Source organism: Barbus barbus, assembly GCF_936440315.1.
Source record: "Barbus barbus genome assembly, chromosome: 47".
In the NCBI taxonomy this organism is placed as follows: domain Eukaryota; kingdom Metazoa; phylum Chordata; class Actinopteri; order Cypriniformes; family Cyprinidae; genus Barbus; species Barbus barbus.
In genome coordinates, this window is record NC_136725.1 from 5,021,970 (window position 1) to 5,036,677 (window position 14,708).

The following is a 14,708-nucleotide window of genomic DNA, read 5'->3' on the forward strand; positions in this document are numbered from 1 at the left end:
TTGGCCATTTGTCTGTAAGAATTTTTAGTCATTTAAAAAGCATTAAAATGTAGTATGTTGACATATTATTTGATATATAATTAGAAGTAAAGATCAGAATCAGTATGTTGTTTCAATTATTACATAAATATAAGTGTTAGTCCACTGTAGGAATATTTTTTGTGTGTAATATGTCACAGTTTACTTAATTTGCTATCTTCATTTACATAATTGAACTATAGTGTCCTGTACACTAACACATGCTATTCACAGTTTTATCCAGGAGAGGGTGACTTAAGCCCTCTTTATAGAAAGATTCTGCTTTGTTGTATCTATAAACTTTTGTTTTTCAGCTTATAATGTGTTTCTTTGATGTCTTATTTCTAAATGTTGTTTAATTGTTTCTAAAACCTTCCAACAATTTTCTTAGTTTCTCCTTCTAGCTTCTTTTAGGTGTGTTATAATGAGGGCTGTTAAAAGGAGGGCTATTTCAGATAGATAGATAGATAGATAGATAGATAGATAGATAGATAGATAGATAGATAGATAGATAGATAGATAGATAGATAGATAGATAGATAGATAGATAGATAGATAGATAGATAGATAGATAGATAGATAGATAGATAGATTTCAATCTTATAACTGTCCAGGTTTAGAAGGTTAACTTTTGGGTTTTGAGGGCTATGGGTTTAGAGGGGTTAGGTTTAGGGGTTATCTTGGGGTTAATTTGCAGCTAGGTATATAGATAAAAATCATTCATTCATTCATTCATAAAAACGTGTTTCATCTTAATTATTTCTACCCTCATTAGCATATTGCATCTGATTGGCCAAAGCTTACCTGGGCGTATCTGGTGAAGCATAGGCCCGAACCCGAATTACATGTAAGTGGTATCGTTCCGGGAAGCTGCCATCTTGCAGGTGGTGAAAGGCTCTAATGAAATTATATAGATAAAAAGGAGTTTAATCCTGATTAATTCCACTCTCATTAGCACTATCCATCTGATTGGCCAAAGCTTACTTGGGCGTATCTCGTGATGCATAGGCCCAAGGTAAGTAGTAGTCATCTTGCAGGTGGTGGTAGGTTCAGATGAATGGATAGATAGATACTAGTTATAAGAATGGGGGAAGGAGTGTTGCATTTAAATCCAGTGTGACCATTATTATGTCCAGATAGATGGAGTCTGGTAAGTATTAGAAGTACAGGTCAAAAGGTCACAGTCCACTTCAATCTAATGTTTAAAATTATTTTAATGATCTATAAGCATTTGTGAGATAATTATATGAAATTATTTCATTAACTTATTGTACGTACTTATTTTTCATAGATGGGAGTGTGGTTTTAGATATCCAGGTCAAAGGTCACAGATCAGTTCACTTCCAGCTTCCAGCATAGTGTGAATTTCTGCTAAATATTTTGAATCCTTAGAACTTTTTAACACATGCTATTCACATTGTCATCCAGGAGAGGGCGAATTATTAGCCCCTGTTTATTTCCTTGAGTAGATATATATAGAGTTTTCCATCTTATAACGGTCCAGGGTTATAAGGTTAACTTTTGGGTTAGTCAAGGGTTATAAGGGTTATCTTCTGTGGTAACCAGTGCCCCGGGTTTGCTGGGACAGTAACCCAGGTTTAAGTCTGGGGTTAAAGTTGTCCAAATTAAGTTCTTAGCAATGCATATTACTAATAAAAAATTAAGTTTTGATATATTTACAGTAGGAAATTTACAAAATATCTTCATGGAACATGATCTTTACTTAATATCCTAATGATTTTTGGCATAAAAGAAAAATCAATAATGTTGACCCATACAATGTATTTTTGGCTATTGCTACAAATATACCCCAGCTACTTAAGACTGGTTTTGTGGTCCAGGGTCACATATACATATATAACTTTCATTTCACAAATTGCACAATACATCATATATTTAGTTTATTTGACATTTGATCTATTTTCTCAGTTGATTTCTTAAATAGGTGTTGTGTTGGTTTCATGACTCTCACATCACTTTGCACTCTTTCATCTCACATAAAATAACTTCAACACACATCAGTATTTCACATCCATTTACTCTATTTTTATTTATTTATTTGGTAGCTGTGTAATAACAAAGCTAATGTACAGTCAGTCACCGTCCCAAAAGAACAGGATAATCAGGAATGCTTGTTACATTTAAAGGTTTTAAGCATGACATATTAAACACCTTACATATAATGAAGGACTAAAGATTTAAAGTAAAAAAAAAAAGGTATTCTCATAAAATAGAAGTCTCTGCAATTTTCAGTTTTATTTGACATTAAAAAAATCACCAGATCTACATGCTGATGTCTTGAAGTACAAATGAAATCAATAAGACATGTGTACAGAGGCTTTCTAAGGTGACCTGATATGTCTTTAACTATGTATTCAATATATGTGTACATGTGATACACACATGAGAAACTGTGGAATAAACCAGGTGTTCAAAAGTCAAATACACAAGGAATGTTTTTAGGTGAGGATTTCTGCTCACAATGCAGTCATCTCCTTTGCTTTCATCCTCACAGATCACTGCACTCCAGCTGTAAAGTCACATGCATGGTTTCAGTTTTCCCAGCATTTTTCTCTTTCTGTCTTTTCTATTTAAAATTCATTGACTGAATATCATTATTATTTCCAGAGAGGCGCAGATGAGGGATATGGTCATCAGCATACTCTGTGTGGATAATAAGACAAATATGTATGTTATATTGTTCATGGTAATGTGAATAACAGATGTGTGTGATAATCTACTTATCATGAATATACCTCTGCATGGTCCTCTTTCAAAAACAACATCATCGATTGCAATATCACTCCTTACCGATGCTCCTCTAGTGGCTTCAAACACAATCTAAGTATGTGGACAAATAGATGCAATATATTAATAAAAATGATGCTGAGTACATGTTGATTATAATGCAGCTTCATGCAACTAACCTGGTGCTGTTGGTCATATTGGTAGTTCACTGATGCTCTGAGCCAGGAGATGCCCTGCTCTCCATGGCTCGTCCACAGTAGTTTGTCCTGGTTCTCTTGTCCAGTCTGGAGGTAAACGCTCAGCTGTCCGATCCCTGAGCCGTACATGTGGTAGTAGAACTGCAAGCACTGTGTTTCTCTAGAGCCGCGCAGAGAGCTGGAGAGGAGGCGCGCTTTGTGCCCGGGCAGCATCACTGACGCCTCAATGTGCAAATAATGACCTAAAAGCAGAGAAGACAGCTTTCCAAGATATAAAAGTGTGTCCCAGATTTAATTTCAGGCCGCTTAATTGGACTTAAAAAGAGACACTTTAATGGCATGTTTTTAAACACCCTTTTAGGGCCCGCTTTATATTATGTGTCTTTAACTATGTACTTATGTCAAAAAATAAATTAATAAAAATGAGGTACAATGTACTTAGTGTATTCATGTTGAATTGCAAAACACTGTTGCTGCTATTGATGTGGAATACAGTTAAGGTTAGGAAGGTATGGTTAGGTTTAAGCTAAATATAGATGTAACTACAGAAATTAATACAGATTTAATTACAGGATGACATTTAATTTAAGTGCACTTTAACAAAACACAATATATTGTATAAAATGTAGCAACTATTTACTATAGTACCATACTATACTATGGCCCGGTTTCACAGACAGGGCTTAGCTTAAGCCAGGACTAGGCCATAGTTCAATTAGGATTTTAAAGTAATTTTATAGAAATGCCTTAGAAAAAAACATAACTGGTGTGCATCTTGAGGCAAAACAAGGGTGCTGACATATTTCAGGATCAATCAGTACAAGTTTCTTTCAGTTAAAACAGCTCAGACTTACATTTTAGTCGGGGACGAGGCTTAAGCCTTGTCTGTGAAACCGGGGGCATATGTACTAAATATATGAGATACCTGTTTCAGTAGGAATGCCATTGAATTTTAGTTTACCATGCTTGTCAGTATACTTTAACCTTATTTTAAAGACAACATATGTAATTTTGAAATCGCATATAAAGATGTACAACTTAAGTCCAATTTAAGTGAGTCAAAAAAAGTCCTCTGAACTTCAGATAATTGCATTTAATATAAATTAATACTATAATACATTTATTTAACTGCAATTCACATGCATCCAAAAACATTACATTTAGTTCACACTTAAGTATATCCGGTAACACTTTATTTGGCAGTGTCCTTGTTACATTTTACATGCACTTACTGTAGTTTTAACTGAAATTTATGCATAATCACATGCAACTAACCCTAAACCAAATTCAAATTCCATCTTGTTAATTAATATTACTCAGTGCTTAAATATATAACTACAATCCCTTACGAAAATTAACCATGGTTTTACTAAGACCAAAAATCCATGGTTACTATAGTTAAACCATGGTAACCACAAACTAACCATGGTTTTCCTATACTAACCATAGTTTAACCATTTGTAGTAAAACTGTGGTTATACAAATGGTAATATGCCAAAAGCATGGTTACTACACTTTTACATAATAATAAAACAATGGTTAATTTGCAAATGTATGCTAAAGTGTACTTAGCTACAAGGCTAAAGCTATATACATCCAACTTTTAAACTTGACCAAAGGCGGTACACCTGGTAACTTTCACATGATGCATGTGAAGATACCAAAAAGCTACAGAATGTTATCTGCAAAGTACTGTTTACATGGAGCATAATACATCAGTTAATCCGGATAGAAAAGTACTCCCACCCCAAAAGGATGATTTAAGCTAAATAAACATTTTTATGAAGACGAATATAAGATCTTATACGATTGTACAGCTTTTCCTCCCTTCAAAATATTTTGACCCATAGACTTCTATTATAAAAGGAATAGAGCAAACATAATTTTTAAGTTTGTGGTAATCAGTAGTTCCGCTTGTAAATGTTACATTATTCACAAAGATAAGTTAATAACACAAGTTAGGAGTGATTAAGGGTTTTTGGGAAGGGTTTAAGCTCACCCACTCCAGTGGTGTGGTCTCCTCTGGGCCCTGTGTATGATGTGGGTGTGGGTCCCCTGGCCAGCATCCAGTCTCCTGAGTCTCCTTCCTTATCCTGAGTGAATCCACACAGACCAGCCTCAAAGTCACAGTGAGACGGGGGCGACACAGAGGATGCTGTAACAGAGAGAGCTTATTCTGCTTGTAGTAAACAAAAATATTAAGGAACCAATTGTAAAATTCACCATGAAGATTCACATGCACAGAGTAAACTTGTTTACCTAACAGTGCACAGTCACCAAGCGTGACTTTAATGTCATCGAGCCCCACAGAGCCACAGCTCCAAATATTTTTGCATGTGCTGATGAAAACCACCTTCATCGCCCAGATGGAGAAAAATCACAAACTTAAGATCAACATAAAATTAGATGAGTAAAGTTTGTGAGCAAACTTTAAAGTTAGCTTGAGAAAGCCTAGCCTGAATATTTGAAACAGCTGTAAATAGCTTGAAGTTTGAAAGTTTATTAGATAGGCCTAGGTGTTGCTAGCACATTGCTAGCATGATTTAGCAAACTGCAAACATGATTTAATTAACATGTTGCTATATTGTTCTCATATTTTAGCATGTTGCCAGCAAGTTAGCATGTTTTTAGCATGATTACCATGTTTCTAGCAAGTTGCTAGCATGTTTCTGCAATGATTAGCAAGATGTTAGCATGTGGTTAGCATGATTAACATGATGCTAGCGTGGCTTGTGTATTTCCGAAACGATTAACATGTTGCTAGGAAGTTTCTTAGCATTATTAACATGATTAACACGTTTTTAGCATGCTTCTAGCATGATGCTAACTTGAAATGATTAACATGTTGCTAGCATAAGCATGTTGTTAGCATATTATTAACATGATTACCATGTTTCTAGCATGGTTAGTATGTTGCTAGCAAATTGCTAGCATGTGTCTGGCATGATTAGTATGATGTTAGCGTGGCTAGCATGATTAACATGATGTTAGCATTTGGGTAGCATATTTTTGAAATGATTAACATGCTAGGATGTTTCTTGCATGACTTGCATATTGCTAACATGTTAGCAAACAATTAACATAATTAGCATGTTTCTAGCTAACTTAACATGAATTTAACATGCTAGCTTAACACGATGCTAGCATTTGGGTAGCATATTTTTTAAATGATTAACATGTTGCTAGGGTGTTTCTTGCATGACTTGCATATTGCTAACATGTTAGCAAATAATTAACATAATTAGCATGTTTCTAGCTAACTTAACATGATTAACATGTTGCTAGCACGATTATCATGTTGTTAGCACTTTATTAACATGATTTGTTTGTATGTAGTTTAACATGTTAGCGTGATAAGCATGTTTCTAGCAAGTTTTGCATGTTGCCAGCATGATTAGCATGATGCTAGCATGTGAATAGCATATTTTTGACGTGATTAACATGTTGCTAGCATGATAAGCACGTTTTTAGCAAGTTGATTAGCATGTTGTCCTACGTTGTCCAGCTTAAACACTGTAATGTACAAAAGTTTTGACCCCCTCAATAAAAGTCTGTGGGATTTTACGTAGTTTTCATCATACGTTTAATGAAAATCATAAGTCTGATAAGTTAGAAAAGACATAGCATAAGTAGAACAATGTGAAGGTCTAATGTGAAGGAGGAGATACAGTCTAAATCTTGTCTCAGAAGAAGAAGGTTTAAGCTTGGCTTTCTCATGCTAACTTAATGACAGATCAGAAAAGAAAGACAGTGTACTGTAATATTTAAAAAAGTAAAACTCCTGTATGGTTCTGTGGATTTAAAGTATGAATGATCTTATATTTCCAGATGTTATAAACATTTATTTCTCTAAATCTGGACCTTACTCTAATAAAAGTCATGTGAGACATAAACCCATGTCTTGCTAGCAGATGTGAGAGCAGAGGGCCAGAAGCATGTCCAGCTAAATGAAAGTCATCTGAGAGTATGTGTCTGTGAAATATCCTTTTGAAATGGAGACGGCCAATAGACTTCAGTTTACAGCCGTAAACCATTATTTGCCACATGCTGTTGGTAAGTAAATGGAGGGCCTATGGCAGGCAAAGTTTTAATGGAATTATAATGTAAATAGTTAATGAACTTCCAAGGAGGACTTCAATGCACCACTTGTCTTTCCCCCTAATATCACCTGCTCCTGACTAATCAAGCAATAGTAAGTGACATATAATAATAATAATAATATATCATCTTACCTGAGCATTTTTCTGACTTTGAATGGTCAGTTCAACTGCAATCCAGACATTTTTCATCTTATAATTCTGGGTCCATATTTGTTCTTTTTTAGTGCCGTTGCCGTAATACAGATATGCCGACAACACTTGGTCTGCTCCACTGAGGCCTCGCAGGGAGTAGAAGAACTTCAGGCAGTATTTCTGATTGCCTGGCATCGGCGGGCCAAACAAACGGCTGACGTATCCGGACTGTAAACTGAAGCGAGAGTTTGCCAACAAGAAGGATCCTGTTCAGAAAGGACAACAATTTTTAACCATTTCATGCTTCAAAAATGTTAGCTATTAATCAGTTTAAAACTTTGGGGTTGGTAGAATTATTTTACATTTTAAAGTCTTTTCTGCTCTTATTTGATACTAATGCAATAAAAACAGTAATATTGTGAAATATGAAAGTAATTTATTGCTGTGATCAAAGCTGAATTTTCAGCATCATTACTCCAGTCTTCAGTGTCAAATGATCCTTCAGAAATTATTCCAATATGTTAATATTTGCTTCTCAAGAAACATTTCTGATTATTATAAGTGTTGAAATTTTTTTTTATGGAAACTCTGATACATTTTTTTTCACGATCCTTTGATGAATAAAAAGTTTAGAAGAATATCATCTATTTAATTCTTTTGTAACATTATAAAAGCCTCCTGAATGAAAGTATTCATTTCTTTAAAAATAAAAAAAACTGACCCCACTTACTGACCCCATACTTTTGAATGGTAGTGTACATTACATCCAGCTGTACCTGCTCCTGTCGTGTGGTCTCCGGCGGTGTAGATGTTGGGTCTGACAGACATTCTCCTCCACAGTGAACTGTCTATCTGTGTCTGGACATACCGACAATATCCTGACTCAAAGTCACAGTTCGCAATAGATGGATCAAACGTTGGCTCTGTGTAAACACATATTTTGAATTGATCACACAGGAATTAGGTATGAGCTTTGAGGCGGATTGAGTTGTTCAAACATACCTGTGCCTGCATTACAGAACTCTGGAGAGAAGGAAATCTGATCAAGAATCACATATCCTCCATGTGGACCGTTGAACGCCACCTCAAACACCAGCTTGTAAGATACACACACAAATAAATGTCAGTGCTGACAGTTTTACATGTAGTGTGACTATTTATAATCATGAAATCACACTAAATTAATAAATACACACACACAGTGTTGGGAAAAGTTACCTTCAAAAGTAATGCATTACAATATTGCGTTACTCCCTAAAAAAGAAACTAATTATGTTACTATTTATGGAAAGTAATAGAACAGTGTGTTAGCTTGGTACTTTCTTCAAAACCCAGATTTTTCTCTTGTGACGTTCTTTAGGCACAGCAGGGGTGTTCAGTCCTGGTCCTGGAGGGCCAGCGTCTTGCAGAGTTTAGCATGCCTGCCTGGACAATTAACCCTGAAGACCTTTGGTTCAGATGTGGTAATTAACATTGGCCCTCCAAGACCAGGATTGGACAGCCCTGAGGTACAGCGTCTATAAAAGAACGAACACTTTTTTTGTGCTCCTAGTGTTGCAGATTTTTGCCTAATACAGTCAGACACAGTCTGGTCCATATTTAGCAGCTGGCAGCTTACTCTGGCCAAAAACTCCACACTTCAGGAAGAGACTGTTTGCCCGGTATGTAAAACAGCCTATCTGAGCTAGTTTTATGTGCCTTGTAGGGATGGTTGTGTCTGAAATAAATAGTCCTTACCTCAATTGGATATGGAGCCTTGAGGTCCACTTGTACAGGCATCCAGACTCTGGTTTCTGGACTCCAGTTCACGTTGTTGTTCTCCGGTAGATCGGCTCTCCATAGTTCCTGATACTGTCCAGCCTGATCCCTGCTGAAGAGGGAGAACAGATGGTCCCCGGCGTGATACTGCTGGAACTGGAAGCTCAAGCATCCCGATATGGGCTCTGTGGTCATCGGAGACACCAGCTTGGCCACCTCCTGGAAGCTTTTAGTGTCAGTAGAGTCCACATACATGTACTGACCTGTGTGAAACAATGAAAGGGCATCACTGACAGAATCTGTTCAGCCATGGGTCTATAAAAATTACTAGATTTTACCATAACAGGATGTCAGACAGTATAAACAGAAGTGGGTGTTTGCTCATATTTGACTGGCTGAAGTATGCAATAATGTTGTCAAAATGATTTGTTGTCATAATGGTCTTTTTTTTAGATATTTTTTGCATAATATAATATTATACAATAAAACACATCCAGATACACAAGATTATATGATACAACTTTAATGCATAAGATTCTTTTTAATTATATAAAATTATACAACTAATAAAATTATGTATCATATATTATTTATCATATATAAATTAAATACATTGTAGAACCTTCTTGCATTATATATTATTTATCTATATAATAATATATTATATATAATCATTTTCTTTAAATTTATTTTAAATCATTTTCTATATCATTTTAAAATTCCTTGTTTTTATTATTCTTATTTCCATGTTTTTATTGATTTTAATGTCTATTTCACTTTCTTTTATGTAAAGCACTTTGAATTACCACTGTGTATGAAATGTGCTATATAAATAAACTTGCCTTGCCTTGCCTTGCCTATATATATGATATTTATATATAATATATATGTTTTACAGAACATCTTTCATGTCTTATAAGATTTATGCTAAATCTTTTTTTATCAGGTGCTGATCAGACTCACCGGTTCCATCGTTCAGAGCAGTATCATCTGATCTTCTCACACGCCAGTTCATATATCTGTTCCTCTCGTTCGTATAGCCACACAGATGATCTTCTTCAAAGTCACACTCTTTGGTCACATGATCAAAAAAAAAATTAGTTTGTATGAAAATGTAAATAACTACTGTTGAAGCTCTTTATCTCTACAAGCCGTTTAAGCCCACTAACATTTGGGCAAAATTCTGATGAACATAAAAACTGAACAACTGAAATCTGGGTCCATTTAACAGAGTTTCTTTCCTTCAGGAATGTGCACACAGGCTGGTTCCTAGGAATAGCTATCCGAACATTGTTGGGAAAGAACAGCGTTTTTGTTTTCTGTGGTTTATAGTTATTTTCATGTGGCTGGCCCTGAATTTGGCATGACATTATTAGTGTTACAAAGAAACAAACAAAGTGAAAGGCTGCTGAGCTGCTCTGGGTGTTTGCTAACATGCTGTTTACTGGCCCGGGTTAACAGAGCACTAACCTATACAGTATTTATCAGAGATCTTGATCTCAAAGATGGACACACTGCTGCCTTCTTCTTCTCCTAGTTTGCCTTCAATGACAATCTACAGATGTAGAACAAACTTGTCATTGGAGTCACATGATAACATGAGAATATTACACTCATCAGCAAATCCAGACTCTATAAATAGTTCTCACCTTGAACGTTTCGGTGGAGTTCTGCAGGTCAATGCTGGCGATGAGCCAGCTATCAGACGGGCTTTGGGTCGTCCAGAGCACCTGATCGAAGCTCTCTCCGTCTGTGCGCTTCTGCACCTGCAGGGAGGCGCTGCCTGTGACCTGATAGACCATCCTGAAACAGCTCCAGTCCTGTTGGTCCACATCTGGACCCAAAAGAACCGCCTTTCCCTGCTCCTCCTGGACCTGCTCTTCGACTGTGATGAAGTGTCCTGAGAGAAGCAGAAGGAAAACAACATTCATGGCAAGCGTTTGTGCGTGCAGCTGGGAAAGCAGATAAATGTTTTTAGCAGTGACAGATCACTTATCAAACTACTATTTCATGATTAAGTGCTAAAATGCATTTGTTCTTTTGTCTGCAGATGAATATAATTGACCAGTCACCACATATCCTATAGTCTCCACATTTGTATTCGATTCTTACATTTCTTGTTAATTTCCTGTGCTCTTTAGATTCAACCAAAAGCTAATAATCCAGTGTGCTTGTGCATTTGTGATTCATGCCACGTATAAACAGAATGAATCACCAATCCAATAATGTGCTATTTTACTATCTCCAGATGCCCTAAATATTGAGGCCATGGCTTCCAGATGTGGATAAACACGATTTCTTCACTTTTCTAGGCTTTCGATGCATGCAGTTCACATGTTTTTAACCCTGAAATCCATGTTTGGGCTGTTCATACCACACTTCACGGCTTCATTACATTAGTTAGAAAATGGTGCCAACCTCCATTCAGAATAACTTGTGTGAAACAGGCAAACTGTGTTATATACTCATACATGATACTCATCTTAATCATTATTTAAAAATACATTTTAAAATATTTCAAAGTAGTGCTGTCAAACAAATAATCGTGATTAATTAAAATAAAAGTTTTTGTTTATATAATATATGTGTGTACTGTGTATATCTATGTATCCATAAATACACACACATGCATGTATACATTTCAGAAAAATATGTTGTTTGTATATTAAATATATTTATATATTAAATATAAATATGGTAATGCTGTCAAAATTAGCGTGTTAACGCAGGCAATTAATTTTTTCAGTTTAAAATTATTTAATGCCGTTAAGGCAGGGGCCTTAATAAATGACAAGAAGTGCATTTATTCAGTCGCAGAACGTCTTTAGGAGCACATCAATCCGGAGACGTTTCAGAGGCGCGCTCCAGCTTCACTTCAGCAGCAGGCAAGAGTCAAACAAGTGCGGAAACTGGCGCGCGCGTAGCCTGCATCAATATCAAAGCAAATAAATTCCGTGCATGCAATGTCGTGGTCAGTTAAGGCATGAAGTTACCAAAAAGGCGATTAAAGCTGCCTTAAAACTGTGCATGCATGTAATATATTATATATGAGTTACATTAAGAACCTGTCTCTGAAATGGTTTTCAAAACTGTCCTGGAGCAGCCCAGCACTGTCTCACTCTTCTAAAACACCCGATTCAACTCGTCAGCTCATTAAAAGAGACTGAAATGGGTCAGAAAAGGTGTCAGATCACGTTCAGCAGCGGCAACTCTTAAAGAGACAGCACGCAAAATAACCTATTAACCCAGCTGCTGTGATGTCTGTTCATCAATAATGAAAGAAAAAAGAGGAAATCAATGACCTTTATATAGCTGTGTTTGATAACTTTATTCAATTTCTGCACAAGTAACCTAGCTAAATATATTTATTATAATGGGTTTTTTTTTTTTAAATTCCCTTAAAGTTATTTTTAAAGTCTAATAAATGTTCAAATTTATGGCTCTTAATTATAATGTAATGTTTAATGGCTATACTCAATGGTTAAATATTAGGGGGCATTTTTTTTATAAGGAAATCAGTATTACTTGGTATCAGTGATACTGGCCTTCAGTCATAAAAAAGATTCCATTAAACATATATTAAAAAATATGTTGTTTGTACATTAATTTGAAGATAAAATGTGAAATTATTGCAATATGAATGTATATTTGGTCATATTAAAATCCTTGCTGTGTGCACTGTGCTAGACTAACTGAGAGTTGTCACAGCACTTGTATATTGTTGCTCTCTTGTTGGTCTGTTTGCTTCTACTTTGTAAGTCACTTTGGATAAGCGTCTGCCAAATGACTAAATGTAAAAGTAAATGTAAATGTAATCATTTGACAGCACTAGTTTAAAGTAAAAGTCTTTTTATGAATATAATGAAATATTCATACATAACTTGTGGTGGAGTTGTACCACATGACATCTTACAGTCTGAACTAAACTTGTCTTGTGTTTCTGCACATTGGTTGCACCACATGACATTTTTGTTGGTCACACCACATGACTTTGATTTTGCTGGCAAACATTTTAAACTGCTTCCAATGCCTGCCTACAGTATTTAATAATAAAATAATAAAAAAATATATATAACTATAAAAAGTATGCTAAGCTACTCAATACCATTTTGCTTTCAAGAATGCACAACTTTCAAGGTTTTTTTCTTCATTATGATATCAGGACAGATGCACTTTGATAACATTTTGCCATCCAAACATATACTGAAGTAAAATTTAATTCAGAAATTAAAAACATGTTCATTACAAAAGAAGTGTATAAAAGACATTGTTATGTTTTTTCGAATAAATTAATAGATGTGGCCACTGACACATAAAAAGTGACAAACATTGAGATCATCCATTCATTTGATGGTGACATTGGCATCAAATGATTCACAAAACAATGCATTCATTGACATGCTGCAGAAACTCACCGGAAGGGCTGAGGGTCCAGCTGAGAAAGTCGGGGTCAGACATATAGTCACATATGCTGTCCTGAAAGCTGCAGGAGCCTGGCAAAAGCTCTGCTTTAACTGTCACTGACAGAAGAGAGCAGAAACACACACTTATGCATGTACGATGATCTACACAGAGACAACTTAAATGCAATGAATCCTCACCAATCAAGCTCAGAAGATAGAAAGGAAGCATCTTCTCTTCCATGTTTTCTCCTGCAACCAATAAATCAAATTAGACCTGGTTTAGCACTAGAACTAGAGATCTAGACTTCATTCACTCATCTGGTCCTTCTTTCAAGCTATCAGCGTATAACTGAAGCTCAGATGTGATCCTTCTGTCTGGCTGCTGGAGAAGAAAAAGGGAGGGAATTAGGAGAGGGCTTCAGTAATGTTGACTAGATTCTGAGGATACGTTCCCTTACCTCAGAAGAACAGACTACTTCAGCTCTAAACACACTTTCATATCGCTAATCCATAGCATCAATATCACTTTCATCAGCTGGATATTTAGATCAGATCCATATGGAGCAGATTTTTGTTTTCTCTCTTTAAATTTGTGTAACATCTTGAAATCAGACAGAGGGTTGTAAAACATTTTCACAATGGTACTGTGCCATCAGGAGCACCAAAACATCTCTTGCTTCTCGTTTTATTCAGGCAAGGATCCAGTTAGAACTGTGTGTTCCTGTTATGAAACATCTGTTGATGATGCGAGCACATCTGCATTTTACTTAAGTTCCTATGAGACATAGATATTCTGTCAACTTTGACACCAGAAGTGATAAAGCCTGTTATAATATAGCCACACACTTTTTTTGGCAGCATTATTTCTAGTAGCATTTGTTCCATTGTTTTTCTCCATATTTATCCATAAAAGGTTTTCACATTAATTATTGGATTTTACATTTTCTTTTTTATTGAATAGCAAGTAATTATTGGCTGTGATGTTAATATAGTCTAAGCCTGAAAAAATGAAAATAAATAAATAAATAAAAACTTTACATATAAAAAATGTACTGTACAGTTAATCAGTTTTAGGTGCTCTTTTTAAATTCTATGCTCTGTTGTTAAATTCTGTGCAATTTCAGTTTACAGAACCTTTATAATTTCTCTCTAGTTTTTTCAAGAAGTGCGTTGATTCATGCACACACTCTTAAACAACTAGTGGATGAAGTCACTGTTGGATTTTATGTGCCAAACTGTTAATGATTACAGGCTGAAGTCACACCATGTGGTCAATGGACAATGTTTGGTAAGATGATATTACTATGTAATGCCGGCAGAATGTGATACAGGGCCAGAGGAGGCTGGATGCT

At 35.6% G+C, this 14,708-nt stretch overlaps 1 protein-coding gene across 2 annotated transcripts; it reads right to left on the minus strand.

Annotated features, from left to right (window-relative positions):
• Positions 1-1,904: 1,904 nt before the first annotated feature.
• Positions 1,905-13,817, minus strand: LOC306865775 (MAM domain-containing protein 2-like). 2 transcript variants are annotated; one of them, XM_079410575.1, is made up of 14 exons: positions 13,555-13,817; positions 13,369-13,473; positions 10,603-10,853; positions 10,424-10,508; positions 9,917-10,024; positions 8,933-9,216; positions 8,198-8,291; positions 7,972-8,118; positions 7,196-7,461; positions 5,223-5,316; positions 4,963-5,118; positions 2,946-3,205; positions 2,775-2,859; positions 1,905-2,682 (listed from the first exon to the last, which is right to left on the minus strand). In XM_079410575.1, the coding sequence occupies exons 1-14, from the start codon at positions 13,595-13,597 to the stop codon at positions 2,606-2,608; spliced, it is 2,055 nt and encodes a 684-aa protein (XP_079266701.1). In that variant the 5' UTR covers positions 13,598-13,817; the 3' UTR covers positions 1,905-2,605. The 2 variants fall into 2 exon arrangements, with proteins under 2 accessions (XP_079266701.1, XP_079266702.1); XM_079410576.1 differs by having other exon boundaries at positions 2,046-2,682; positions 13,369-13,467; positions 13,555-13,733.
• Positions 13,818-14,708: the final 891 nt, after the last annotated feature.

Bases quoted from the DNA above. Each gene is read 5' to 3' on its own strand.
- LOC306865775 (XM_079410575.1), bottom strand. From the start codon at position 13,597: ATGGAAGAGAAGATGCTTCCTTTCTATCTTCTGAGCTTGATTG. The intron at 8,292-8,932 runs GTAAGGACTATT...GTATCTTACAAG, and splicing joins AGGCTCCATATCCAATTGAG to CTGGTGTTTGAGGTGGCGTT. The intron at 8,119-8,197 runs GTATGTTTGAAC...GTGTTTACACAG, and splicing joins GTTCTGTAATGCAGGCACAG to AGCCAACGTTTGATCCATCT.